The sequence below is a fragment of the Accipiter gentilis genome, chromosome 2 (assembly GCF_929443795.1).
Source record: "Accipiter gentilis chromosome 2, bAccGen1.1, whole genome shotgun sequence".
NCBI classification, from domain to species: domain Eukaryota; kingdom Metazoa; phylum Chordata; class Aves; order Accipitriformes; family Accipitridae; genus Astur; species Astur gentilis.
Genome location: NC_064881.1, coordinates 16,129,822 through 16,156,373, shown reverse-complemented (window position 1 = coordinate 16,156,373; position 26,552 = coordinate 16,129,822). Strand labels below are relative to the sequence as shown.

General features: G+C 39.4%; 1 protein-coding gene across 3 annotated transcripts in view; it reads left to right on the top strand.

Annotated features, from left to right (window-relative positions):
- Positions 1-23,055, top strand: part of LOC126050177 (cytochrome P450 7B1) — a 126,608-nt gene extending 103,553 nt beyond the window's left edge. For 2 of the 3 annotated variants that reach the window (XM_049827750.1, XM_049827730.1), the window contains exons 2-6: positions 4,088-4,224; positions 10,503-11,099; positions 11,545-11,751; positions 17,893-18,071; positions 22,073-23,055. In XM_049827750.1, the coding sequence (XP_049683707.1) occupies positions 10,523-11,099; positions 11,545-11,751; positions 17,893-18,071; positions 22,073-22,369 (1,260 nt within the window). In that variant the 5' untranslated portion in view covers positions 4,088-4,224; positions 10,503-10,522 and the 3' untranslated portion in view covers positions 22,370-23,055. Of the gene's footprint in view, positions 1-3,536; positions 3,556-4,087; positions 4,225-10,502; positions 11,100-11,544; positions 11,752-17,892; positions 18,072-22,072 lie in introns of those variants that run through there. The other variant, XM_049827739.1, reaches the window with a different exon arrangement.
- Positions 23,056-26,552: the final 3,497 nt, after the last annotated feature.

The following is a 26,552-nucleotide window of genomic DNA, read 5'->3' as shown; positions in this document are numbered from 1 at the left end:
GTGCAGTGAAGGCTGCGTTAACACCAGATGCCAATCATACACCACCAGTGGATTTGCAAGATTATAGGACAGGAAAAAAGATGAAGGTTAAGCACAGGGCACAATAGAGATTACTTATGGTAATGAATTGTATAATTTTTCTAGACAGATCTGGATTAATGTTTATCCCAGGCAAGAGATTACTGTATGTCTGATTGTAGTTGTAAACAGACATTATTAAACAGAAGGTTTATGTTCATGAAATGCGACTATGGGTGTTAAAGCACTTATGATTTATTATGTGCAAAGAGAAAAATTAACCTGTTCATCTGCTATAGTATGAGATGCGCTGTGGATTTTTGCATAATTTGGAAGGCATCTGCTCCTTTGGAATACAAATAACCAGTGAAATGAGGACTCTCCTTTCATTTACACTGATCCAATGCCCTACACTGCAATGATGTTGAAATGGTGTAACCAGCTAAAGAATAGTCTTGTGTGCTTTTATAAAGCAATAATATTTCTATGAGAGATAATGTTGGCAAAGTCTGTTTGCTTGTGAATCTTTAGGGTATTTTCTTTATAATTAAAAAAAAAAAATGTTAATGTTCAGAGAGCTTAACAAATGACCTTATTTGGGTTTCCCAAATAATTCCCTTTCACTTACTGAAAACATAATGTTTAGAGACATTGAATTTAAAATAATATATTTTTTAATCTATTTTTCACATAATTTATCTTGCAGCCCATTTTTCTCCTGCTTTATTGCATCGCTGCTACTTAGCATAAGTGAGACATAGGTACAACAACCACATTTTTTAATACTGCCTTACCTCAGTAGCTAAATAATCACACCTGAGTAGGTGAATTCTGTGTTTGGGGTGAGCTGAAAAATCTCACCTTGAGGAAACTGTAAACAAATGCCAAAACTTTGCTTCTTTGATGGAGTAGACGTTGCAACTTTATTACTTGCTAACAAGGAAGTATCTTTTCACTGTGAAAGCAAAGAAAAATTACAGTTATCAAAATCTGTTCATTCTATTTATCGGCTGTATTTGTAGCCAGCTGATTTTTGCATAATGCCATTTGAAATTATCCATTTAACAATGATGGATGATACAACTGTGTTGCTTTCCCTCCACTTTGTAACTGATCTGTCTACTTATAGATTGCATTGGACATGTTACTGATGCTTTATTTGTAAAATACACTCGCATGTGTGAGAAATTTGTCCATTAAGTCTTACTGACTTCACAGAGGCTTCTCAGATAAGTAAAGATATTCCTGTATATAAGCAAAACCAGCCCAATCTGTAAAAAACATAGGAATGTGGAGTGAAAAGATCTGGGAATATTACAAGGTATGTTGAGTGAATTAGAATTTAAGCAGTTAAACTAGGTCTGGGGAAAAAAAAAACGTAATCTGGTAAGACATTCTGAATGCTTCGGTTAAAAAAGTTGCAATCTTAAATTGCCATCAAAAGACTTCATATTGCTCTTTTATATTTCTTAGCTATATTTTACATTTACATTATACAACAATACGTATTGTGTCATGAGAAAAATGTAACTTTAACATTTGTAATATTTTGCCTGATCATCAAATTTTACAGTGGCTGTGAAGTGTGAATCCAGAGTTAAAGTTCATAAACAAATTAAGTAGCCAGTTAAAGTTTCTGTGGGCTTTGCTAATGGTTCAGTGTAGCGCCCAAAGCTGATGAGAACTTCTGGAGGTACCCAGGACGCGAGTGAGAGTCCTTCAGGAAGCCAGGGTCAGCTGCACCGTGCTGCTTAAAAGTTTGTGCAGCGAAGCATTGTATTTTGGGAGGCACTAAAATATATGCAGTGCTCTTTTCTTTGCTCTGTGTTACCAGGCATCGATAAGTCATGGAGATGACCTCCATCTTCCAAAGAGAAGGAAAGCTAGAAATGAAGACACATTTCTGTTATCAGTCTGCTGTGGGTCGTAAGTTGAACTGGTGTTACGTTTGCCTCTGAAAGCCGCGTAGCCTTGACACGGTGTTTAACAGTGTTAAGCTTATTGCTGCTGAGCTAAACATGTCTGAAGCGAACGATGACCCTCACGTCTTTGCGATAGCAAAATGTCTCCCTGATGTGATCCCGCAGACTTGGAGCATTAAGTTAATTTTCCCCTGGATTTCTGAGCTGCCTTCTTTTTACCCGGCGGAGAGCTTGTGAAGAATACAGCTTCTGACCGAATGACAGAACGTGGAGGGTGAAATTAGATGCATTCAATTAGAAGATGACAAAAAGCCTTTCTAAATATTTGTCAGGATGCTACTTACGGGGTGTAGTGTCCAGCCCAGGAAGTGAAATGTGGCCGTTCCCAGGACTTAATAGTCTTGGGGGGGAAAAAATGGGTAAATCATCCAGATTCTTTATGGGCTTGGAGGGGATAATTGAGGGTATCGAGTGGGCTGTTATGCTTCCAGGGCTGGTGATCCCTCTCATGTAATCTCAGATTAGTTCTTTTCTTGTATTCACTTAATACAGAATTAACCGTTACAAAGTTTTCTGGACCACTTGAGTAAATAATGTTGTTATTTGACTGCTAGAGGATGGATAATGCAGTGCTTTATGGGAGGTAGTGAAAAAAGAGGGGCTCCACCTTCTCCACAATAAAAAGAGAAACCACCACAAAACAAACAAACAAACCAACCCCCAAAGCCACAAAACCCAAAGAAACAAAAAAGCCAGGGCAAAAGTGTCAGCTGTGAGATTGTTGGGTTTGGACCAGAAGGTTTAACTGGTTTTCCAGAGGACAAAAGGATGTTCTTGAAAACTAACATTCGGAATTAGTAGTCAGTTAAATAGAAAGAGATCAAGATATGCAGCTTGGTTTGGCCACATCTGTTTATCTGTAAATTAAATTTATAGCAACTTTTTAAAGTAAGAGAGCAAATCTCTGGCTTGTAATTTCCTGCTCAGAAAGTTTTAATTAGGAAAATAAAAAATGTAAATACAGCATATCATGTTTACCTTTTTTTTTTTTTTTTTTTTTTTTTTCATTTCTGTTACAGCAGTTCAGGAGAGAATGTGACTATGATAGGGTTAATCCAGCTACATAAAAATCCGTGCTGTGTATGATAGTAGTAAAGCTTGTGATCCCTTGATCTTTGATTAGATCCAAGCTAGTAAATATCTTGTGTTTAATCAGAATGAGTTGTTCTGCATGTAGTATAAGTCACCTTCACAGATGGGATGTAGCAGCAGAGTTGTTCACGAATATTTGTTTTAATCCTTTCCAGAGCAAGCACGCTTTATGTTTCTTTGTTGTAAATCAGATTCAAGCAACTAAAGACCAGCACGAAGGAAAGGCATTTACTTGCAGTCAGGAATAGGACAGTGTGGGAACCTTTTTTCCTTTTTAAAGAAAAATGTAACTTATTAGAGTCTTAAAAGGTATTTTATACTATTCCATAAAGATAACTAACACACCCTGGCTGCTTTTTTAGACTGGGGTGCAAATATCATTATCTAGAATTTCATCTTAAACTGTTCATACACGTTCCTAGCTTAGGAGACTATAAATATTCAGAGAGTAAGATTTATTATGGTAAATGTTTGGCGTCTATTATTATTCTATATTTTAAAGACATTTAGTTAGAATGGTAGCTGGTCTGTGTGCTGGTAAACTGAAATTCTTAAAATGTTATCTGTAAGGCTAGTTGTTTTGTGTGGTATGTCAGCGTCCTATTTACCTAAATCTGTCATAATTGCCTTTCGATACATCTTCCTCTGACGCGCCAAATATTGAAAATGCGAGGACTCTTTGCTGGGAGATTTTCTACTGAATGTCATTTTTCTGTGTTCATAACTTGATGGTAATAACTGGACGACCTGTAGTTAAATGCATCTCAATTTCTCTCACTTATTTTTCCTAATCACCACACAGAGCCTCCTGCGCTCAGAGGTGTGATTAGATTTAACCTGCCATCATATCCGAAGAACTTTCTGTACAACATATTATACATTGCAAGAATTATATATGTAGATGGTGGGTCTAAGTGTAATATATAAATAGATATAAAGATGAGTTGCTCTCATGCCAAAGTTAATTCCTGATTTTCTTTGTCTGTTTTTAACAGGAAAACTGGAGAGCCCCCGCTAATAAATGGCTGGATTCCTTACCTTGGGAAGGCTTTGATTTTTAGAAAAGATGCTTTCAAATTCTTACTGGATCAGCAAAAGAAACTTGGAGATATTTTCACTGTACATATTGCTGGTGAGAAATATTTTAGTATTACTCTTGATTTTTTCCATCAGTGAAGTTAAATACTAATTCAAATGTTTAGTTTAGAATCTTCTTAAAGCAAAAACATTTTTCTGTAGCATAGGCCAATAAAAATTACTTAAATTCACAGGTATTGTATGCATAATAAGTATCCATAAGATATAATTATGAGAAAGTGGATCTATAAACAGCTATAGGTATATATGGATATTGACAGAATTTGTAGGCATATAATATATGAACATAGATTTCGCCAGCACATTTAATTGTGTATTGTTGGGGTTTTTTTTCTAAAGAAGGGAAAACTAACATCATCTTGACACTGCACAGAAAAATATCAGATTAAATTTAGAAAACACTTAAGAAAAAAAGTGCAGAATATGTTCTCACACATTTTACAACTGGTTGACAGGAACACAAGGGAATGAATGACACATTGACTCAGTGATACAATCAGGACTGGAACACAGAAACTTCCCGTTGCCAGCCTCTTACTCTGATCATGCTTGCTGAAAATAACAATATAATAAAGTATGATATAACCTTGCTGCTTTCTGTATTTATAGCTGTATTACTACTACACTAGCTCAAATACAAACATTTGAGTGAGTTCACACAGACACATAGCTGTAGAAGAAAAACATAGAATGAAACTGGAATCTTGAATGAAACTTAAATATATAAATTTATATATATATATACACACACACAGGTGTACGTTTTACTAAAATCAATTTAGAATCTAGTATTTTCCTTTCTTCAGAAAAAGGCAAACTCTTATTAGTGTAGGTGGATGTAATGGATCTTTTGCCCCTTCTCATGCTGATAACCTTGTTCAAATGATCAACTTTAGAGTTAAGTCTCTCTCATTTTTAGCTATTCCTGTATTTTTAGGGAGTTTCAAATAAAAATGTAAAATGTAAAGTATAAAATTTTCTCTGTCATTTCATGGCAGTCGCATTAGCTTTATATTTCCATATAAGTAATATTTTGCAATAAAAACAATTTTTTTCTTCAAAAGTCAATTAATTAAATTGCAAGCTGTATGTTTAATTAATAAAATTTTTCTTCCTCTTACCAAATCTGTTCTTTTTTTTTCCTTTGGAGGAGCATTTTTGCTGTGTGATTTTTTTTACTCATTCAGGGTTTTTTCTTTGGAAACTGGTATGCTCAGATTTTTTTGCATCTTGAAAATGAGTTTGACACATTACAAGACCAACTTTTGTTGAAATACAGTCTTTTTTATTGTTAATGCACATTCACACTATATAAAGTTGTGGCTTCTTACGAATACAGATTAATTATAATTCAGAGACTACCTTAGTACATTCATAAAACCAGATACAGTCATACTTCAGAATCCTTAATGTGTTTAATCAAATATTTATTTGTCTTTCACCTCTTTATTATTTTATGCAAGACTATGTTTAGAGATTTGTGTGTTTAAGGAATCACTGAGTGTAATTTAGTTTCACAAATTTCTATTTGCATGCTAAACAAAATTCCATTTCAACTAATCTCCCTGTGTTCAGGTATTTTGAGGAAGCCTTCCTTGATAAAAACTGAGGTAAATGCAGTGAGTTCTGGATACCATTTCAGCCTTATTGCAGGGAAATCTTTGATTTTGCAAGTTTGTCGTAACAGAGGTAGCCCTTTAAGTTCTCCTTTTTCTGTATAAAAATACTGACCGCCAGGACTTCACTGAGGAGAAACAGTTTGTCATCCACAAGTCAAGGAAGAAGCCGAAGCTAGTTAGTACCTCCTATCATGTCCTGATCTGAAGACGTACAGGATTTCTATATGTCTTACAGATTTGACAAAGATGAGGTTTATATGTTCGGCAAACATAGCATAGCCTGCTGTATATGGACTATCATTACTTTACCCCCCTGGTGGGTGTCTAAAGGTCCTGTCAAAAAATTCTATCAATATATATTGTTCTAATTATTGGTTCTCAAACTAGTTCATTTGGAAAATGCAGAACGATGCTTGGAGTTTCTGGCGTTGCCCCGTACCGGTAATGCGATTTCGCTGATTGTACTTTCCCATGTGATGAGCAAATGATTGTCATCCCTAAAAGTCGCAAGGGACATGGATGTCATCTTAATAAAGAAATTAAAAAGCACATCTTTCTATGAGAAACAATGTAAATTCCTGACCTGTCGCAGAAAATAGTTCTCTAATTGGTTTTGTGTGGTGGTGCAGCAGAATCGTTTTCCCCAAACGTCATGCCAGCGAAGCACCACTGTACATCATTGTCAGCAGTTCAGCAGAATCTCCCTAATAAGAGGACGATTACGTAAATGCAATAGTCTTAAAAAAAAAAGAGAGAGAAAAGAATAAGGAGGGGAAAGAGAGGGAGAGAGAGAAAGTCTGTGATGTTGAGATGATCATACCTCCCAAGCCAACCTCTCTGCTTGTTAAGGGTCAGCAGCCTAGGCAGACGGCTAGGTAAGAACTTAAAGAGCTTGAAACAGTTTTGTCATTGTTTCTTGGGGTTAAACTTTGTCTCCTTATCCTGACAAGTTATTAGGAACGATACCGAACCTTACAACACTCTTTCTGAGACTAACTCAACTTTTAATAAAATAATCTTAGGGTTTTTTACTAAGCACACTTGCCTTTTCGAATACGGCTGCTAAGTCATTCTTTTCTTTTAAATCATGATACACCTACAGTATCTTATCACATTTTTCTCTTTTAGGCAAAAGGTAATTTACATTAACTCCTTACCAAGCTGAAGCCTGCTGCAAGTATTACCAAAATAACATCCATCATTAGATGCCATCTGAAATGCTTGTCTTTCATCATTAGCATTAAAAAGCTCCAGAATGCATTATTAGAGTAATTTCTTAACTATCATACAAATACTGGCTTCTGTGCTCGGATTTACCAAAGTTGACAATTTTCATATTTTCCACATCAATCTTCTATTTCTAGGAGACTGTAGAAACTAAATGGAGAGTACCAGGCTATTTGCAGCATGGGTGTAAGGCAGACTGACGGACTGGATGGGGAAGTATGAATTCTCTGTAGCTGTATTTAAAAAAAAAAAAAATCAGAGGGCTTTTTACAGAAACAAGGATACATCTCTTATTTTGACTTGTTTCTACAGCACTAAAGAAAATAGCTCAGTGACTTAAATTATTGGGATTTGGAGTATGACATTTCTGTATGGACATGTCAACTTAGTTTTTTGTGTTGAAGGATTTTTTTTTACAAGCTAACAAGGAAAGGCTTGGTCCCCAGCGGTTTCTGTATAAATACCATCAGTATTTCAGGCTTCCTCATTTGTGGAGCGTGTGATATGCCTCCACTTTTGGCTGATCTGGTATTTACCTTTACCAGTACTCTGATGGAAAGGCATGAGAGAGGAGGGGGGAAGCTGCATTTTAAAATACCGAATAATAACTGGAAACCTTAGGAAAGATTTGCATTTGTTGGTCTCTGACACCACCAAGGACAATAAGTGGGAAGAGGCCTCATCAGGGACAACGATAGGATTTAAAAAGCAAAATTAAGGACCATGTTGACACTCACAAAATTTAAAATAATAACTTGAGGTGAGAAAGTTTGTTCCGGTTTGGATGTTTGCTGCTCAGGGTAGAGGAGGTGTTGGGGCACGGTTTTGTAATTAGCAATCTGTTCCTGTATGGAAGAGACTGGGGTAACCAGTGTAGCCACATAGTGCATCTGTGTGTAAGTATGACTGTAATTGCTAAAGGCTCCCATACCCACTCTCACAACAACAACTTACTAACTGCAGTTAATTAGATTTTAGTCTTTTTCTAATTAAAAGATCTAAAATTAGGTTCTTGGTGAGATACATAAACAAGCTGCCTTTGTTATAGAGGGGTTCCACGTCTCTGACTATACAGGCCTTTACTAAATGAGGTAACAAAAGTATTTTGCTTCGTGTGTTTATATATATTGTTGACTTGCAGTGATGTGGTCTGGAGCCTGAACTGATTTTACAAAATTAATTATATTTTGGTACACACTTACTTTTTGCTACCAGGAACCTGATGAGAATAATAAAAATCAGGATCTGTGATACTCTGTTTCTCAGAGATCTTTTTTTTCCAAAGTATGTGCTAGTGTTGAGTGAGTTTTGATTTAAAATTATTGCTAAAATTGTTTGTCTGAAAACTCATTTGCTGAAAATAATTTTCTTACTTAAAAATGATAAGAATTGATGTGCGTTTGCTAAGTGTCTGATTAAAGATCACAAAGAAACTCATATTTTGCATCAGAAATAAGCAGATGGTGGACAGATGGTTTAAATTAATATTAATTAAAAATCTTAACTTAAATTGTTTACCCTGTAAATGCAAAGTTAGGAAGCCAGCTTTCATCTTTAGGGTTAATAACACTCCAAATCTATTTATTAAAAATTGCTCCAATGGGCATTCTTTCCAAGCTTTGATCGCAAAGATGGTAGCCTCAATAAAGAGCATGACAGTGGGTGAAAGCTGGAAAGAGAGAGCAATTCTAGGACTCTTAACAAAGATCCTCCAGAGGTCAAGACTAAAAATTCCTGTCAGACTCTGTGGTCTGGGAAGGAAGAAATGATCAGAAAAGAGGACTGGCGATTCAGGATCTCTTTTTCATGCTGATTTCGTGATATATTTATTCTTTTAAAATTAATTTACATCTATGGTTGATTACGTTACAGTAAAGTAAACTCTACAAGTACCTTAAAAACCTTCACATGCTGTTGACAAAAAAGGGGGTCAAATTCTGTCTCGATTTATCCCTTGTGTTTCTTTACTGGTTCACTGGGATTGCAGTGGATGTAATCAGAGGGAAAATTATGGCAGCTGGTAATTGCAGAGGAAGTCCAGAGTGCATCCAGATTTACCATAGAGCGCTGTGTGTATATACAAGTTAGAATACAGAATGACTATGATAATTCAGATATCACTATATGGTAACCATGGATACTTGTTGACATTTTTAGTGATAGTGACTACTTTATCTCAGGACATCTGTCACAGAGCCAAATTTGGTCCTCAGTTAAGCATGTAGTGTTCCTATTAAAATCAAAGGAGATTTGTCCCTTTAGTGAGACAGAATTAGAATGTAAGTGCTGGAAGCTTTGCTATTTTCCTGAGTTTATAGCTAGGATATTTCACAGAGGATGTGTACATTTTAATGGGTACCCTTTTTCCCTAATGCACCTCTCCATTCAAGTTAAGAATCAGGAACTCTAAATTAAGTCTTAACATGGGAATCATCTATAAAGAGTTAAGATTTAATTGAGCTTTGGGAGCGTTAGCGTTTTGATTCATGATGGTTCACCAAAATGCTCTTCTTTGGTAGTTGACTTAAAGCTTAGGGAGATATTGCAGGATTTTTCTGGCATGGGCAACTTGAAAAAGCATCAAACTTGATGCAGTCCTGTCCCTCTGTACAGGCAGCTGAAGGTACAGCTGTGTCACTGCTTTGAGTACCCCAGGAAAGGTAGGAAGTTGTCAGTGCCCTCTGGCACAAGGCAGGATAGCGCTGGGACTGTGTGTGTCCCAAAATGGCACCCATGTTAAAAATGGTCTCTTACTCCATTGTAACCTATGGCTTCAAAATCAAATCTTGAGGTAGTCATTTTGCAGATACTAAGCACATTCTTAACAAAAAGTTAGCAAAACTTCAGGAAAAAAACCAGATGTGAGAGGGGCTTTAAATGTTGGGGGGGTGCAGTGTGCAGTTAAAGTTGTAGGCAGCAGATTTTGAGTCTCTGTGTCATCTGCTTGAAGAAAAGCTGCCTAGGTGGCATGTTTTCCACTCCAGCCCCCGTCGTTCACGTTCCTCCGTGCAGGTGAATTGTGTGTGTTTCTCCCTTTCTGCTGGTAAAAACCTACAGTTTTCAAATGCTGCTATGACTCCACATTGTATTTTCATGAATTAAACCAGAGTAGTAATGGATTTATTTCAAAGAAGTGCCACAATTGCAGAGATCTCACCCTACTGCTGGCAAAACCAGTAGCTCAGTCTACATGGAAGTGGCTTCACGCTGATTTTATAAGAGACATAAGAGCGTACACAGGTGGAGTCTGCATCCTGACAAAGATAATCTAAATAAAACTTGTTACATCTCCCTTTCTTCTTTTTTTTTTTTTTTTTTTTTCCTTTGCAGGTTTCTTCACAGGTCTTTGCTTTGGGGATTTTCTGCATGCTTTTTCCCCAAACATTGGCTTATTTTCAGTTATTACTTCTGAAAGTGTCACCAGGTTACAAAAGTGCACGTGTGTTTGTTTTTTTCTTCTATTCAGGTAGATATATTACCTTTATCATGGACCCATTTCAATATGTCTATGTCATCCGAAATAGCAAGCAACTTGAATTTCATGAATTTGCTGATAAAATGGCTTCCAAAACTTTTGACTACCCAGCCTTGTCAAAAGGAAAATTCCCCGATCTCAAGGAAAACCTGCACAGAATCTACCAGTATCTACAAGGCAAGCCTTTGGATATCATTTCTGACCACATGATGAAAAATCTCCAGGATATATTTGAATGGAAATGCTCACAAGCAACAGATTGGGAAACAGAAAAAATGTACAAATTCTGCTGCTCTGTAATGTTTGAAGCCAGTTTTGTAACACTATATGGAAGAGTTCCTGCTGCAGATGGCCACAAAGTTATTAGTGAAATCAGAGACAAATTTATCAAGTTTGATGCCAGCTTTCCCTATTTAGCTGCAAACATACCAATTGAGTTGCTAGGAGCTACCAAGAAGGTTCGGAAGGAGCTTATACATCATTTTTTACTTCAGAACATGACAAAATGGCTGGGAGGGTCAAAAGTGGTCCAAGCCAGACAAGATATATTTGAGAAATATGAGCTGCTTGGAGATTATGACAAAGCAGGTAGGAAACTTATGAATGATTGCTTGTCTAAAATAAAATAATTTACTATAGACCTTTGAAATAAAAAGGCAAAATGGCGACCTTGAAATTTTTTTATGTTCTTTCTAATTGGCTAATGATAAAATGTTTTACTCTGAAACAACCCTCTATGATAATTGATTTTTTTTTTGTGCTGAGGTGGTAAAACAAGATACTTAATGGTGATAATGAGAAAGATTATAACTGAGCTGCATTTCCTCCCCTTATTCCCCCCACCCCCCCCCGACATTACATTTCAAACTATTCTCATTAAGCAGAAAATTAGACTTCAGAAGCCTATTGGTCCTCATTAGCATTCACTGATCCTTGGCTGGGTCTGTGTCCTAACATCTTTTAATTAGCACACTGCAAATCTAATCAGTGTAATAAACGCTATTAATCTTCCTTTTCACTTATTTTCTCCCAGCACATCATTTTGCCTTCCTGTGGGCCTCTGTGGGAAACACGATTCCAGCTACATTCTGGGCCATGTATTATCTTCTGCGGCACCCAGAAGCTCTTGCAGCGGTGCGTGACGAGATTGACCATTTGCTGCAGTCAACAGGTCAAAAGAGAGGGCCCACATATAACATCCACCTCACCAGAGAACAATTGGACAACCTGGTCTACCTAGGTAATTTATTTTTATCTGTTAGGAAGAAAAGAGGGGCTCTCCCGGCAAACTCGGTTTATCACTCATTTCTGTTTACTGAGAAGGTGGAGGACACAGCTGCCTAATTGACATAATAACACCCATTTACATCAATTATAAATTATGTAGTTTATAGCTGTAGATACTCTCATTGCATGTAAACATTAAAGCCTAGGTAATTAACTATGCAAGGTATGCAAAAGGCTAAATCGAAGCCTTGCAATTATTTGAAAAAAAGTTGATGCCTATTAAGTTGTTTGATTCTGAGCATCTGCCGAAGTGTTAATGCATTTCGAATACTTCTGTATGGTACTGCCAAGAAAGACCCTTTTCTGAAATTAAAGTGGAATAATGTATTTAAACTGCAAATGTAATTTTTTCACGAGCAGTTTCTTTCTCTCTCTCTCTCTAACAAAACAAAAAGACTTCTAAAGCGGGCTTCAGTTGAGCGATGCCTCCAAACAAAATATAAGAAGGTAAAGCTTTGCAGAGCAGAAATGGTGTTTTCAGTGTTGAAAAGAGTACCTTGATTCAAAATAGGGAGCTTTAAGGGAGATACAGATCTTCCAATTCTGGATCAGGGGTTCAGAGGGAGACCCTTGCCAGTGGCCATTGGAAGTTGCTTGATCCAGGAGCTGGATAGGCCTTCAGAGCATCAGCTGAAGGTTTCACTTCATTTGCTAGTGCACAGGCACTGGCAAGGTAAATGCTAAAAATAGCCCAAGGGAGAAGAGAAGGTGTAGCAGGTAGGAACCTAACCTTTAAGCATCCGAAAGTCTCCACAGGTAGTGTTAGTAGGGTAGACAACAGCTGAATAAAAGCCTTACAGTTCAATATTCCTCTCTTTTTAAATATCAAAAACCCTGTTAAAATTGAGCTCATGCCTATATGTTTTGGTAGCTCATGTCTATATGTCTTGGTAGCTCATGGCCTGAACTGATACGCCACTCTTAAGGAAAGCTGTGTCAAGAGAGGGTGGTGGAGCAGTGCAGTCTCTGTGCCTGGTTTGGATCTAAGTAATAGCTGTCATTCTCCAGGACCATCTAATGTGGCATGTCTCAAGAATCTGTGTTCAAACTTGATTTGCTTCTCATAGTACAAATATAAAATTGAGTTTGATACAGTTACTTTTTGTTAGAGCATTAATGTTAATCTTATATAGCGTGAGTCTAGTAAGTTGGTTTCATCTGGAGTCATGGCTGTTATGGTACAGATTTCTCTCTAACCGATGGAGAATGTTTTTGAAGTAGGGGAGCTATTGGATAAGGACACTTCTGAAGAGTAACATGACATTCTGAGCATTTAATGTACATTTAAGAAACACGAGTAAAACTGCTTCATATCAGAGTCAGCATCCACCAAAAAATAAGAGAAAAGGAAAGTTACTGAGCATCCAGCAGATCGAGAGAGGATTTATTTTCTATTTGGAGACTGAGATGGGAATGGCAAGGAAAAAGAAGAAGGGGGGGGGGGGGGGGGGGGGGGGAGGGGAGAAGAAAAAAAAAGGCACCCCAGAAATGTAGGAATGAGGAAAATAAAAGCATGTACTTCACTAAAACCATCTGGTGCAAAATGGTATGAACAGTTTAAAACATTAACTGTGTCATTCCTCTGCTCCTCCTTGAAATCTTGAAGTACCTTGGTAACATTTGATTTATGTGTTGAGAGGAAAGTGCCACATCCTACTTTGTAGTATTCTTGTAACACTTTTGTTAAATTTTATAATCGTGTTAAACGTAATGTGATATGAACAGAAGCTAGATTTCAATTCTTCTGGCACTTAAGTCATAAAGGGCTGGATACCATCCCATAAAATAATAATATAGAAAAAAAATCTGTACCATAAGAGAATTAAAGTCATGCTTCAGTGGAAAGGGGAAAGGGATGTTTTGTTAATAAATGTGTAGGAGGGACAAAGGTCCCAATTTGCATTGCTTGCGCACCAAAAATCCCCGCATCACAGGAAGGCTGTGGGCCAACACTGCCTTTGCCCTTGCAGCTCGCTGACCCCAGCCTCTGAGACTGAGCTTCTCCTCTTCCCGCTCCCCCTGTGCCAACCCAGAGTGTAGGAAACCGAGATTTGTGTCCCTGCTCTCGAGTAAGGCAGACCAGGTGGGATTCTTGTATGTTCATCACCTTGTCATCTCATTCTCCTGTTTTAAGCGCTCTGGTTCTCTGTCCTCTTTTTGGCCTACTATAACAAGAGCCTTTTTTGGATTCCTCGTGCTATGGAGAACAAGCAAGAATTGCTAAAAAGCCTTTCTCAGGAAGCAATGTTGTTATTATGGTCGGATTCCTTGGGTGCGGGGAAAAACATGGCCTGATTTTCTTCTAAATTCAAAGCACGGGTATGTGATTTTTTTATGGAGGAAAAAAAAAAAAAAAAGCTTTCAACCCACAGCAAAACTGGCAAATTTTGGCCCTGATTATTTTTTTCCAATGGCATTTCTGGGGCAGCACACTTCGTTTTGTCTACGTAAGACTTTTCCTGAAACCCAAATGCATGTATTTGTGTGCACAGAGTAACGTACGTTATTAGTCGTTATGGCTCACAACGGAGCTCTAATATGGTAAACGACACATGAGAATGGTCTGTCGGTTTTTATGGTTATAATGGAAATGCAGAGGGTAAAGCAGAGATATACTTAGTGCATGTTTAATGCTAGGCATGTTTAGTCAGTTCGTTTGTTTAATATTAGTCCATTCATTTATATGGTGAAGTATTCTTGCCCCAGGTCATTGCTGAATCCCAGATATTTCCTGCGAAAAGAGCACAGCTTGAAAAATTGTTTCATACACGAGAAAGGGTAGGAACCCAAAAACAGCTAACACAGAGTGCACAGTCATAACACAAATGCTAAGCATTAAAATCGTTGGTTGGATTGAGAGAAATGAATATATTTGCCTGGGATGGGATGGGCAGTATTATTTAGTTCTTAGTAAGATGCAAATGTACTTGTTTCCGATTATTGTTTGTGTTGGCACACCGTGATGCCTGTGGGTAAATGACCCCCCCCAAATATTTGCATACTCGATAGCTATTTTCCTACAATATACTCTAATAATTATAGTACCCTATTACCTGCTATGTGTTAGTGTAAAATTAACAATCCATTATGCACAATAAGTTTTATAAAACATTTACAGATAGAGATCATGTTTAATTAAAATTAACTTGCCTACGAAAGCCAAATGCACTTATGATTCGCAATGACCTTTTATTACCTGCAGTCCCTTGTTTTGGCTGGATGATTGACAGCTTGCTGTTTGGCTACCATGTTGTATTTCAGCTGACAAGACTTTTCATTTTAACTCAATTTGCCTGCCTATCACAAGCTGGTGGCAGGCCAGGCTCAAGTCACCCAGCTTTGCCTCAGCAGCTTGCTCTATTTCTCATTAGTACGCATTTATTCAGTGGAAATTGGAAGACAAATGCTTGAAGGCATGTGAACTAAGTATAGCAAATTAGGGTTTAAAGACTGAATATTTATAAGTATATTGAAACAGTTTTTAAAAAAAAAAATCTAGAATGAATTGGAAGCTGAGTGCTAGCTTTAGTGTAAGAGAAACGAAGAGAGAAGTGGGAGGATTCTAAGAATAACAATACTATGAGATATCTATCTCTCTCTCCCCCCCCCCCCCCCCCTAGAAAATATGTAAAATCTCTCTGACAACACCTTATCAAACAACAGCCTGGCTTCTTTATGTAGCGCTCACACAGTGAAGTTTAGCTTCTCATGTGTGTAAGAAGGGGGGAAAAAAATGAGGGTCATGTTCATTTGCTGCTTGGTTATCCCTTGGTATGCTTTAAATTGCCTTGTTTGTTCGGCACAAGCACAGAAACAGATGTTGCTCTACCGTGCTGGATAATTTACTGTACCTCACGGTGCAGAATGGAAGGCCTCCCAAGCTACCCAGCTGGTCTGTCAGCAGCGATGGCTGGTGTCTGCTGAACTATGACAACTGCAAGTAAAGGCTGCAGTTTTATTGTGCAGTTGTCATTCCTCTCAATGTATAACTCCGGCATTTGTGGAAAGCTGACTGTCTATTTTTTTAATGTGAGCCCGCAAAGCCATATAAGCTCCATTCTCCTTTGTTGATCATAATGTGACTCATTACTTTTGTCATCTAATGATTATCGGCATGATCGCTCAGAGCGAGAGCCAAGCTCGCCTTCCACACATAACTGGTACTGGAAGGTAAAACAGATTTGTCATTTACGATCTGACCGCTAAGCCACACTTTGTGCTCCATTATTGTGATTAACTTCTGCATAAGATATGCTGCCCAATTGTCATTTGGGATCCGGCAGCGGGCAGGGACTGCCGCGCTTTCTGGGAGGATGTCCGCCGATAGGATGTGACCGCATCACTTGGGTGGTTAAACATAAAACTGCTATTTTGCAGCGGCACTTTAATAATTATTTTTATTTTTATTTTTTTCCCCTCCTCCCCTCTTTGTCATTTGATTTCTGCTGTCGCTACGTATGCCACCACCATTTCCAAATGGTGGACCGGTGCGGAGTCACCAGCTTCGTTTTCCGCAGGTTGAAGACAGTCTGGGAGCGGAGGCTGGACCCTTTCTTTGTACCGCGTAAAGTTTTGTTGCCAGAGCGCTGCCAGTTGAAATCTATCGTGTCAGGTGCCTTGTGGCTATCCGCAGTAGAGGCCATCTTCTGGAACCAGGGTTCTTTTCTGGCTTCGTCACCAACAAGCCGATTTGACTCTGCCTGATTATAGTAACGAAGGCAGTCCAAAAGAATATGCACAGACTCACTGTACGTCACATTGAATCACAGCGCTGGCCACACAAAGCTGACCGCAGCCTCATTTCTTTAGACAAATGCATGCTTAAGGAAAAACCTCCTGCAAGAAAGCATCCAGGGCCACTTTATTTGCTATGCATGCTGCACCAGATTTAATTTTTAGTGAAAGAACGTTTGTTATTATTTTTTTTCAGAGGCATCTACACTGGGTAGCTACTGTCTCTAATAAACTAACCTTTTGGGTGCAGCAGTTACAGTGCCTTGGTGAACGCTTAGAGGAGGCTTATTTGGTATCACAGAACATAAATGCAGACACAAATGGATTATTATGTGCAAATGAATCCCTATTTTAGGCTATTTTTCACACTGATGATTAGAAGGAATCAAGTCACATATAACAGCGCCCATACACGCTGGTGGAAAAATAGTCAGTTTTGATTACAAAGTGAGAGATGCAGCCCTAGACAGGAGCTACATGCTGATATACATGCTATCAGAATGATTTATGCAAATTATGCATATTATTCCCAAAGGAATTCCTCCTCAAACTGCCAGGATAAATTGCCGGAAATTAGCCATAAAATCTGTCGTGCTAGGAGCAAAAGGTGAAGGCCACTGGGAAAGCAAGGACATTCAGCTTCTGGAGCCTTCCAGGATGTGATGGTGGAGACAGAAATCTTGCTTTCCTTAAGCCTGAAAGGACTATGTTTTGTTTTCTCTTGGCCAACTGAAAGTGTCTTTCTCTCTTAAAACTACCAGGCAAATAATGATTTGCTTTCATTCACTCTGACCATAACAGACACTATCATTTGGCAGCATAGCACATTGAAAAGAAAATAAATAAATCTAAAAACCCTCAGAATGACTATGGAATTAACAAGCAAAATTATTTTTCTAATGTATAGCCCTGACATTACATCCAGCAGCTTTCGAAAGACAAGCTAAGCAGCTCCATGTATGCTTTCGCTGGCATTTGCTTGCAACCTCCAAAATATATGTAAATGCGCAAAGCGTTCGTGTCTTTTGATTGCGTTGTTTTCAACGTGATGCCTGAATAATGACTTTCCACCCAAAACTCGGTGCTGCCTGCAGCCGACAGGATTTCTCAGCACCATCAGTGAGAATCACATCGCGAGGTTCAGCATCGTGGCTCCCCCCACCCCTGCCCCGCAGGGTTGTTTATTGCCTCCTCCTGGTCTCTGCTTTATGTTTGGTTTGGTTTGTGATTTTTTTCCTTTTTTTTTCCTTTAGCCTGCCCTACTAAACCTGCCGAGATTCAGCAGCTGTAGCCATGCATAACTTGCAGTCATCTCCCATATTTCTGACGCTTCCCCCCCTCCGCTTTTGTTTAATCGCAGAGAGTGCCTTAAACGAGAGTTTACGAATGTGCTCGTCCTCCATGAACATTCGCATCAGCCAGGAGGATTTTGTTCTCAAGCTCGAAGGGAATCAAGAAGTCGGTTTGAGGAAAGGAGACTGGATAGCCCTTTACCCGCAGATTTTGCACATGGACCCTGAGGTCTATGAAGATCCTAAGGTAAACATTCAGCTGGTGCTACTCTTCCTACTCCAGGCGCATTGAAGCAGCCAAGCCTTTTGTGATCTGTGGGTTGGGTTTTTTTACTGCTGTTCCTTCTTGTGGAACAAATCTTCCTACTTTCAGATGTATTTTCTAGGGCCCTGTAGGTCAAAGGATTCATGGCCTGAAGAGAGAAATATGGTGATGAGACTGACTGCGACTACTTTCAAAGGAATTGACAATTGCACATTGACTACCATAAACTTTAGGCTAAATGTGGGTTTTGTTTGGCAGTGGATCATTTGATACCCAAGGAGGTCTGAATAATAGAAGGTGGTTTAAATAGCAAATAATGTGGGCCATTTAGCTAAGTGCCCCCAAAGCATCATTGACTCTCTGAAGCCCTATAATAGCAGTGTCTTACTTGAGCCTTATGCTTTTTCACCTCCCTTCGTAGGGATTCACCCCTTCTTGATCAATTAGTAGAGTGTTGTGAACTTGAGACTGTAAAGCTGTTGCTCTGCAGCGAAGCTCGGAGGGTAATTGTGTCATCTCCTTGTATTTTTCTCTGACGCTCAAGTTAATGAATATCAAAGACTCGAAATTAATCCACCCTGCCTCAGCCTTAATATGGCTTCAGAAATTCACCACCTGCATGCAAATTGAATAGTCCTCGTCTCAGCTAGGTTGCTCCCCCCGATTGCTGTCCCCAGCCCAGGGTGCCACGGAGGAGGAGCGAGGGTGCATGCCGAGGCTGTTAAGTGCCTCCTCTGCCTGAGAGGCAAGTGCTCGTACCTGATCCGTTCCTCATCCCCATTTTCCTAAGCAAATGGCTCTCTCCCAGCCACGCTGATTTCCGGCTTTGGCATTTGAGCCGAAGAAGAAGGGAACTGGATTTTTTTTACATGTTTATAGAATACCCGTGTTAGAGGCGCTGCTCCCTGAGGCTCTCCCTTTTCGGGAGTTTATGGAGATGAAGTTGCAGAGTAAAGATGGGATTCAAGTGCCTTGTTGGTGCAGGACAGCATCTCGCTGTGCGGGAACTCCACCTGCCTTGGTGAGAGGAGGTGTGGAGCATGTCAGAGTTTGCAGGAGTCAGTTATAGTCAGCGGGATGAACACTGGAGCCATGAAAATGGAAATGATGTCCAGGAGGTCTCTGCTGGCTGTCCCCACCCAAAAATGAAGACAAAGCCTGCTGAGAAAATTAGGACTTTAAAAAATAATCCATATATTGGCAAATGGTTGATTAATATTTCTAGCCTTAAAAAGTAACAACTAACGAATAAGCTTTTTCTCATTTTATTCTTAACACTTTATTTTGGAGAACATTATTGATTTGTCAGAAGTCCATCTGTTTGTTTAGGTCCTAGACCAAAAGCATCAGTGTGGAAACTGATCCCCTCCCTTATCCAATAATTGCCGGAATATATTACCATATTTCCATTGCTTGAATATATCTGCTTAGTATCAGCTCTGCTCAGCTTTCACAGGACAGCTTTAGTTCATATATTTTATCTTTTTGATAGTGAATGAGCAATCCACACATTGCAGTACATTGATTTCAGCACATGGGCCCTCTCGAAAAGTGGGGAAATCACTGTTCTGTTTGGTTCTTAAAATATGCAGTGTGCTTTCAACAATAACTACTGAGGATCAGATAGAGATGGAGAATGAATTTTTTGAAAGGTGCAGTCTTGAGCTTGTCATGTATTTAGGGAAAACTTTCCTGGGAAAACAGGCAGCTTGACGAGATAATTTTGCAGCAATGCTTTTCTCCTGGATACATAAATTTAAGTTCAAGCTATCTTCTGCTTTGGCACCATATTGTCTAAGTGTAAGCATATATTGTTGACCTCTTTCTCCCCTCAACAAAGCCTAAATAAATGAGTCAGTTTTCTATAAAGTGGATAAGTGAACCCCTAAATCCTAACTTGGCTAGTTATAGAGCTCAGTAAATGAACCCTGCAAATCCCATAGAGTGAAATATCAGGAAACCCTGCAGGAAACCTTATGTGGTGGCTTCCCAAACAAAGCTAAATATGAGATGTGACAGAGAGAGACTTACATCAGTCACAGGAGATTGCTCAATTTTCGTAATACCCTTAGCAGGCCGTCCACACAGAACTTCATCGCCTGGTCTTGCTCAGTGTCTTCGCCTTTTCCTTGCCATCAACCACCCTGTCTCTTCCAAGGAGGCCTTGTGCATGGCTGAAAGTGCCTTTATTGCCCCAAATTAGTCTTTATTTAGCCAGCAAACTAGCCTTCAAGGAAACAGCAACCAACTTGAGGGGCTTCAGCAACACAAGCCTGAGTTTGGTGTCACTGTGATTGGCTCCATTCCTGTCTCACACTTGTCTTCTGCTTTCCCAGTTCCTTAGACACCAATTTATTTTTTTGTTAAAAGCGATTATAACCCTCAGATGGCTCTTAAGATGACAAAGAAAGCATCAGGTTTGACCCACTATGTCTATGCGTTCGATACCACAGTTCTTAATTGCTCCAGATGCCAGGAATGCACCTTGTGGAAATGTTCCAACGAAGTGAAGAGCTCTGGGTTGGGTTGGTTTTTTAAGCTATTGCAGTTCATATTTAGCAGTGTTTTTTTAGACCAGCAGGATTTACATTTCAGGAAATGAATCTTTTTTAAGGAAGAAGTGGTATTCTGGGCTTTCATTTGTTACTGTGCTTCTTCAAATGAAGCAATAACTTATGGGGGGAAAAAATGGCATGCTTCCTTTTTGGCTGGGGTGTTCAAAGAGACTGAAAATCATTACTTGTCAGTGGAAACACACATATAATCACCTTTATCTTTGTGGAAAATCCGGGCTTCTGCCATTTAGAGAAACAGGCTCCTGTTCTTCAACACCCAAAGTTACATCCCCTCCAGTGCACCTTGTACTTGTTCCCTTTCTCACAGACCACCTCCCCTGCCACTGTTTTTTCTCGACAGCAAGACCTGCAGTGCATGGTTTTCAGAGCCTTTAATCTAATGGGTAGATAGTATCAGTGTATTTTTCATTGTGGTGTGGGGTTTTTTTAATCAGTTGAGGTTGGTTTCTGTCTGACTGACTTGTTCCCAGCCAGCTCCAAATGGCTGCTGCTATAGCAGATGTATGCAAAGCAGGACAAATGCTAATGAGTGACCATAAGCAAGAAGTGTCTGTCATTTTTATTCAAAGCATGCAGGAGGATTTTGTAAGTGGTTAATTTGCCGTTGACTGAGTGAGGATGCCAGATCTCCTTCATTCAAAAACATGAATTATCTCTAAACAGGGATCCTACTGCTGGAAAATAGTCAGAAAGATGTTCAATTTATGGAACACAGGTTACAAGCGCAACCTCAAGCCTTACTTGAAAGCACCCTCTTTATGATGGTCAGTCACTGGCGGTTGTCTTGCTTTGCACACAGCTTCCGAGGCAAAACATTTGAAGGTCAGATGTGGCAAATTAAGCAGCAGCCATCTCCAACTGAAGGAAAAATTGACTGCAAAGCATCAGGTCTGGTTTTCGAATAATCTGCACCACTGGGTGCAAAAGAAGGATGGATTTTGCTCTAGCTTGCAAGAGCAAGATCGGTGCAATGCATTAATTTATTCATAGGCATTTGCAGAATTTGGCAGATTATCCTTATTCATGATGTATGTACCACACTGAGCGCGTATGATGCTTTACAAGAAAATTGTCCTTCCACTAAGGTTCATTGTCCCTGCTACAAAGCGGTCAAAATCTAATTACAATCAATATAGGCCAGACACTCAGTGGATGAGACGTGGAAGTTGAAGGAGCTTGATGTAAAAGGGCTAAGCTAAGTAAGTGGATTTAAGGAGTGTTCTTTGCAGGGAGGATAATGTGAGTTAATGAAACTTGAGGGAACCAACTAAAAAGGAGAAGCTGTCAGCTCCTTGTCTTCCTCTTTATCTTATTTTCTGCATTTCAGAAGCGTTACTGTTGTGCAAACAAAGCAACTCATGTAACTGCCTTGTTAGATATCACGCACGCTCTCTCTTTTATTTTCAGGAGTATAAATTCGATCGATACATAGAGAATGGCAAGAAGAAAACCACTTTCTACAAGGCAGGAAGAAAACTGAAGTATTTCCTAATGCCCTTTGGCTCTGGGATCAGCATGTGTCCAGGGAGGTTCCTCGCAATGAACGAGATGAAGATGTTTCTTTTCTTACTGTTGGCTCATTTCGATGTAGAACTAGTGGAAAACAAAGCTGTCAGACTTGATAACAGTCGTATGGGCCTTGGTATCCTCCTGCCAGACGTTGATATTACCTTTCGTTACAAGCTAAGGTCCTTAAGAAAGTGAGCAGCTGCCTATATGCCTTCTACTAATCTCCATATTTGTTTTGTTTCATCACTCAGCTTTGTATTTTTGGAAACATTTGCTTTCCCCTCTCTGCCTTTACCTCCTTCCTATTTGTTTCTAAGAAAAGCCCTTGGGCTGGAGGTAGATATCAGATGCAGGGACCTGCCACCTCAATTTGTCCTGCCTGAGTTGTGAGTAGTGAGGTGAGATGACAAGAGTTAGGCCAAGTGAATAGCCCAATGTCCCTACAAGACGGACCCCCAAACACTTGGCCATGAGTGGAGTAGGATTTACAGGGAGGATGACATCAGGCTGGATCCAGGCCATTTGTATGGGAAACGGGCTCGGCAGGTCTCTGCCACAGGGGGTTCCCCCTTGTTAGATTGGGAGGTCCCATACACCCACCATCTGGAGGCACCTCTGCATCTGCTCATAGAAGCGTAATAGGAAGAAAGGGGGAACTTAATTCTAGAGGGTGAAAGAATTTTTAGTGATTATTATTCTGACTTTTTATTTACTCTGTTCCCTTCATGGTCTCGAGTGTCGTAGCCCTTATTTGGGAGATGTGATGGAAGCTGTGTGGAGTGGTGGGGGATGGTTTGCAAGAACATCTTACTGGCAACACATTTCTGACTTCGGTTTTATGTACTGAGGGTGAATGCTTTGCTTTTCTTCTTTTTTTTTTTTTTTTTTTTTTGGTGCAATGCAAAGAAATTAAAATCTGTGATTTTTTCCTGCAGTCATTTAAAGTCAGAAGGGAGGTTCTGTCGATTTTAATAGGCTCTGGATCAAGCCTAAATTATCTATTTTGGCTTTTGAGCCGAAAAAGTATATTCTTCAGGGAGAAAATATAGGAACCTGTTTGAAATGATTCTGTCATCTCAAAAATTACCTTCTGTTTGTCTCGCTGTTTTCCTAGTGACATGTCCGTGTGTTTATTTTGACCATTTTTTGTGTTTGTTTGCTTCTCCAAAAAGGCAAAATAAGAAGAGGGCTTCAAGGGCAAGTGTGGTATCTAAAACTACTTTTTTATAGTGTTTTACTGTGCCTAAGTGATGCACAGGCAGAGTAGTTTGACCTGTGTTTGGAAACAGACTTTTCCATCTACATATTGGAAAATTGGGGCCAAAATCTAAGCAAGTGAAAACCCTGGGCAGCCACAGAAGTTACCTCTGTTATGCTGGCTGCCCAACCTGCTTCACTGGGTGACCAGCTCTTGTTTCAAAAATGAATTTACTAGTGCGCGAGATCTGAGATTTTTAGACCCTGTCTGTCTTCCTAGCCATCACTTCAGAGACTGATAAGGATTCTTGTGGCTGTCCAGTCTCAATTTGCCTTGTGTTCCCAAAAAAACATATCTTTGGGATGTGCCAGCATAAATCTTTAAAAATCAGAAATTTTACTCGTCTCTAACGCACTTGATGGCCTATGGATGGAAACTGCTACGTACATACTCAGGATTAGAATTATGTATTGTTATTTGTTTAGAAGCCTGTTTAGTTATTCATGTGAAGCACATATCCTAAATAAGCACCAGCATCAGTAGAAAGGCTTTCAGAGACGGCACAGCCACATTCCAAATCCTTCGAGGAGAAAATTGTGGTTTTGTGAGATATATTGGATAAACATTTTCTCTTCATATATAATATCCATGATGTCTACAGTGTTGGAGTACGCTTACATTAAATGGCCTTTGCAGTTGATTAAATGCTTTAACTTTGCTTCAACATTTAATCAACAGCAAAAGCTGATTATTGCTTTGTGCCACAGAATAAAATTTGCTTTTATGGAGAGATTCTTGTACTCAAGTTACTTACTGCTGTAGTTACTCTGTAGGAGCTATTCTGTACTCAGCCATAGCTCACAATGCAGTTTGGACATTAGAGCCTGGTTTATTGAGAGAGGAAATGTTGATATCATTACACCATTGACTGTATTCCATTATTGCTTAAATGTAAGCTGTAAAATGTCTCATGCCACAGTTCTGATAAATCTTTCTTTGGCATCCAACTTTGAAACAAACCTGAAGCAACTGTGAAAATAACAGTAGGTATTTGTTTCAAACAGAAGACTTTTTTTTTTATATAATTGTATTCTATTCTTAGGATTTTGAATTAGACTATCACAGGCTGCTGCATAATTTGGTAGGACATAATAGAACTGTGCCAAAAGTACATGCAAATCATTAGTAATTTCAGATTAATTGCTGATCAGTTTGTATAGTATCTATTTTGAAATTAAAAGAAGAGCTAGATTGTCTGCAAAATAGCAAATTAAATCTGTAGGGCATGCTTCCATTTAAAAAAGAAAAAAAGGGTCAGAATCTTTCCCGGGAGCTGCAGGAAACCTCCGTCAAGGCACCTGGGGGCCTCATGTCGGGGTTAGAGAACGCTCTGCACCATGCAAGAGGCCAGAGTTTTGCTGGGATAAGAGTTGCTCTTTTTGCTCAGGGACCAAAATAATCAAATGTAAAGCAGGGCCTGCCCAGCTTGTCCTGGAACTGTGTCCCTGGTAACCCGTGCTCCTGGTAGATCAGTTTTGCTGGGAAGCAGTGCATCGCTACCTTAGCATACCCCAGCTGCGGAGGAGGTAAGCCTCACCCCCAGGTAAAGTCACGAGAGCTAGAGCAGATCGGAGGAAACGTTAAGCCCTTCTGGTCCACGTACTCAGCAGCTGAGGAGGTGACTTAGCGAGAGTCGTCGGCAGCTGGTCTGACCAGGAGCGACTCGGTCTCCACCAAGCAGGGAGCGAAAGGCCCACGGTGTCGGTATTCCTGGTCAATAAGCTGTAGCAGCACAACGGGATGAGCGTTCGCCATCCCCGGAGGTCCCGGCCGGGGCCAAGCCGGCCGCGGCGTGCTGTGCCGAGGGGGGCATGTGTCACGATGTAGGGCACAATATGGGTTTTGATGACCTCCTCTGCCGCGGAACCCAGGAGCGACCAGCTCTTAGTGTCTGTCGCTGGGTCACTAAGACAGCAAAATCATCTAAGCAGAAACAGCAGTGCTGTTTGCAAGCGTTCAGGTGCCAGCGGTGGTGAGTGGTCGGAGGCAGTCAGACCTTGCGCTTCCTTGTCCCTCCTCTCCGCTTCGGCAGGGGGGTCTGCCCTGCGAGCCCAGCAATGCCGGCTTGTCTCATCGGCTGACCCGGCGGGCGTAGGGTCAGCCAGGAGAAGTGCGTGGGTGCCCCTTGAATTTTCTCTGCCGTTCCTCGAGTGAAATGGTGCGCTCCCTGATCAGTTTGAGATGTGACTCGGCTGGTCAGTACCAGCCTCCGACTGTAAGTTGCCGCTGCCTATGGCTACATTGGTAATATCTTCTGCTATTAAAAAAAAAAAAAAAATCACCTTTTTTTCTCATATGAAATAGGTTTATTAAGTCAGTATGGCCCTTTATAGCACCCGAGAAGAAAAGTGAATTCGTCATCAACTAATGTGAATGCTAAAATGTGATTTTTTTTATTATTATTGTTCTTATTTTAATTTATAGATTGTATGTTTTCCATTTTCATGCTGGCATTCAATACTGCTATAAGCTATTGTAAACTTTTTAAACTGTTACATTACTTAAAAGACCATGCTACTCTATGTGTACCTGTTTGCAGATTAGACGTTCACATCTCTGCCACTATGTCCTAATGTGCTAATGTAAAACCGTGTAAGAGTTGTTCTTTAGTTTATGCTTTTAAGCCAGTTGCATGTCACTATTTTTGGCGTTGCCATTTTTGTGAATAATTACTGGTCTGTGAATTTATCTTGTAGAATTATAAATGATCTTTTATTTCATCATTATTGAACTTCGTGACATTCAAAAGATTGTGAACTGCTCTTAATTGTGCAAACTGGCATTTTGTGTATAGATGAACAACGGTTGGGTTCTATTTTAATAGTTAATATCCATCATTAAGGCTCTTAGCTTGAATAAGGTATATTGTGAATTTCTGAGCAAGAAAATTGAAACTTCATTATTTTAGTAATCTAACATCTTAAGTGAATTTTGTATTTCAAGGACACAATAAAAATGAATATATCTATTTTAATATTGAATGACTGTCCATGGTATTTTTTTCTAGCTTACATTTACACTTTTCTCACCGATTCACAACTATTGCTTCCATTTTTTAAATTATTTATTCAGCATACCGCATTTTTCTGTTACTTGATCTTGAAAGGTATTTCTGTAAGG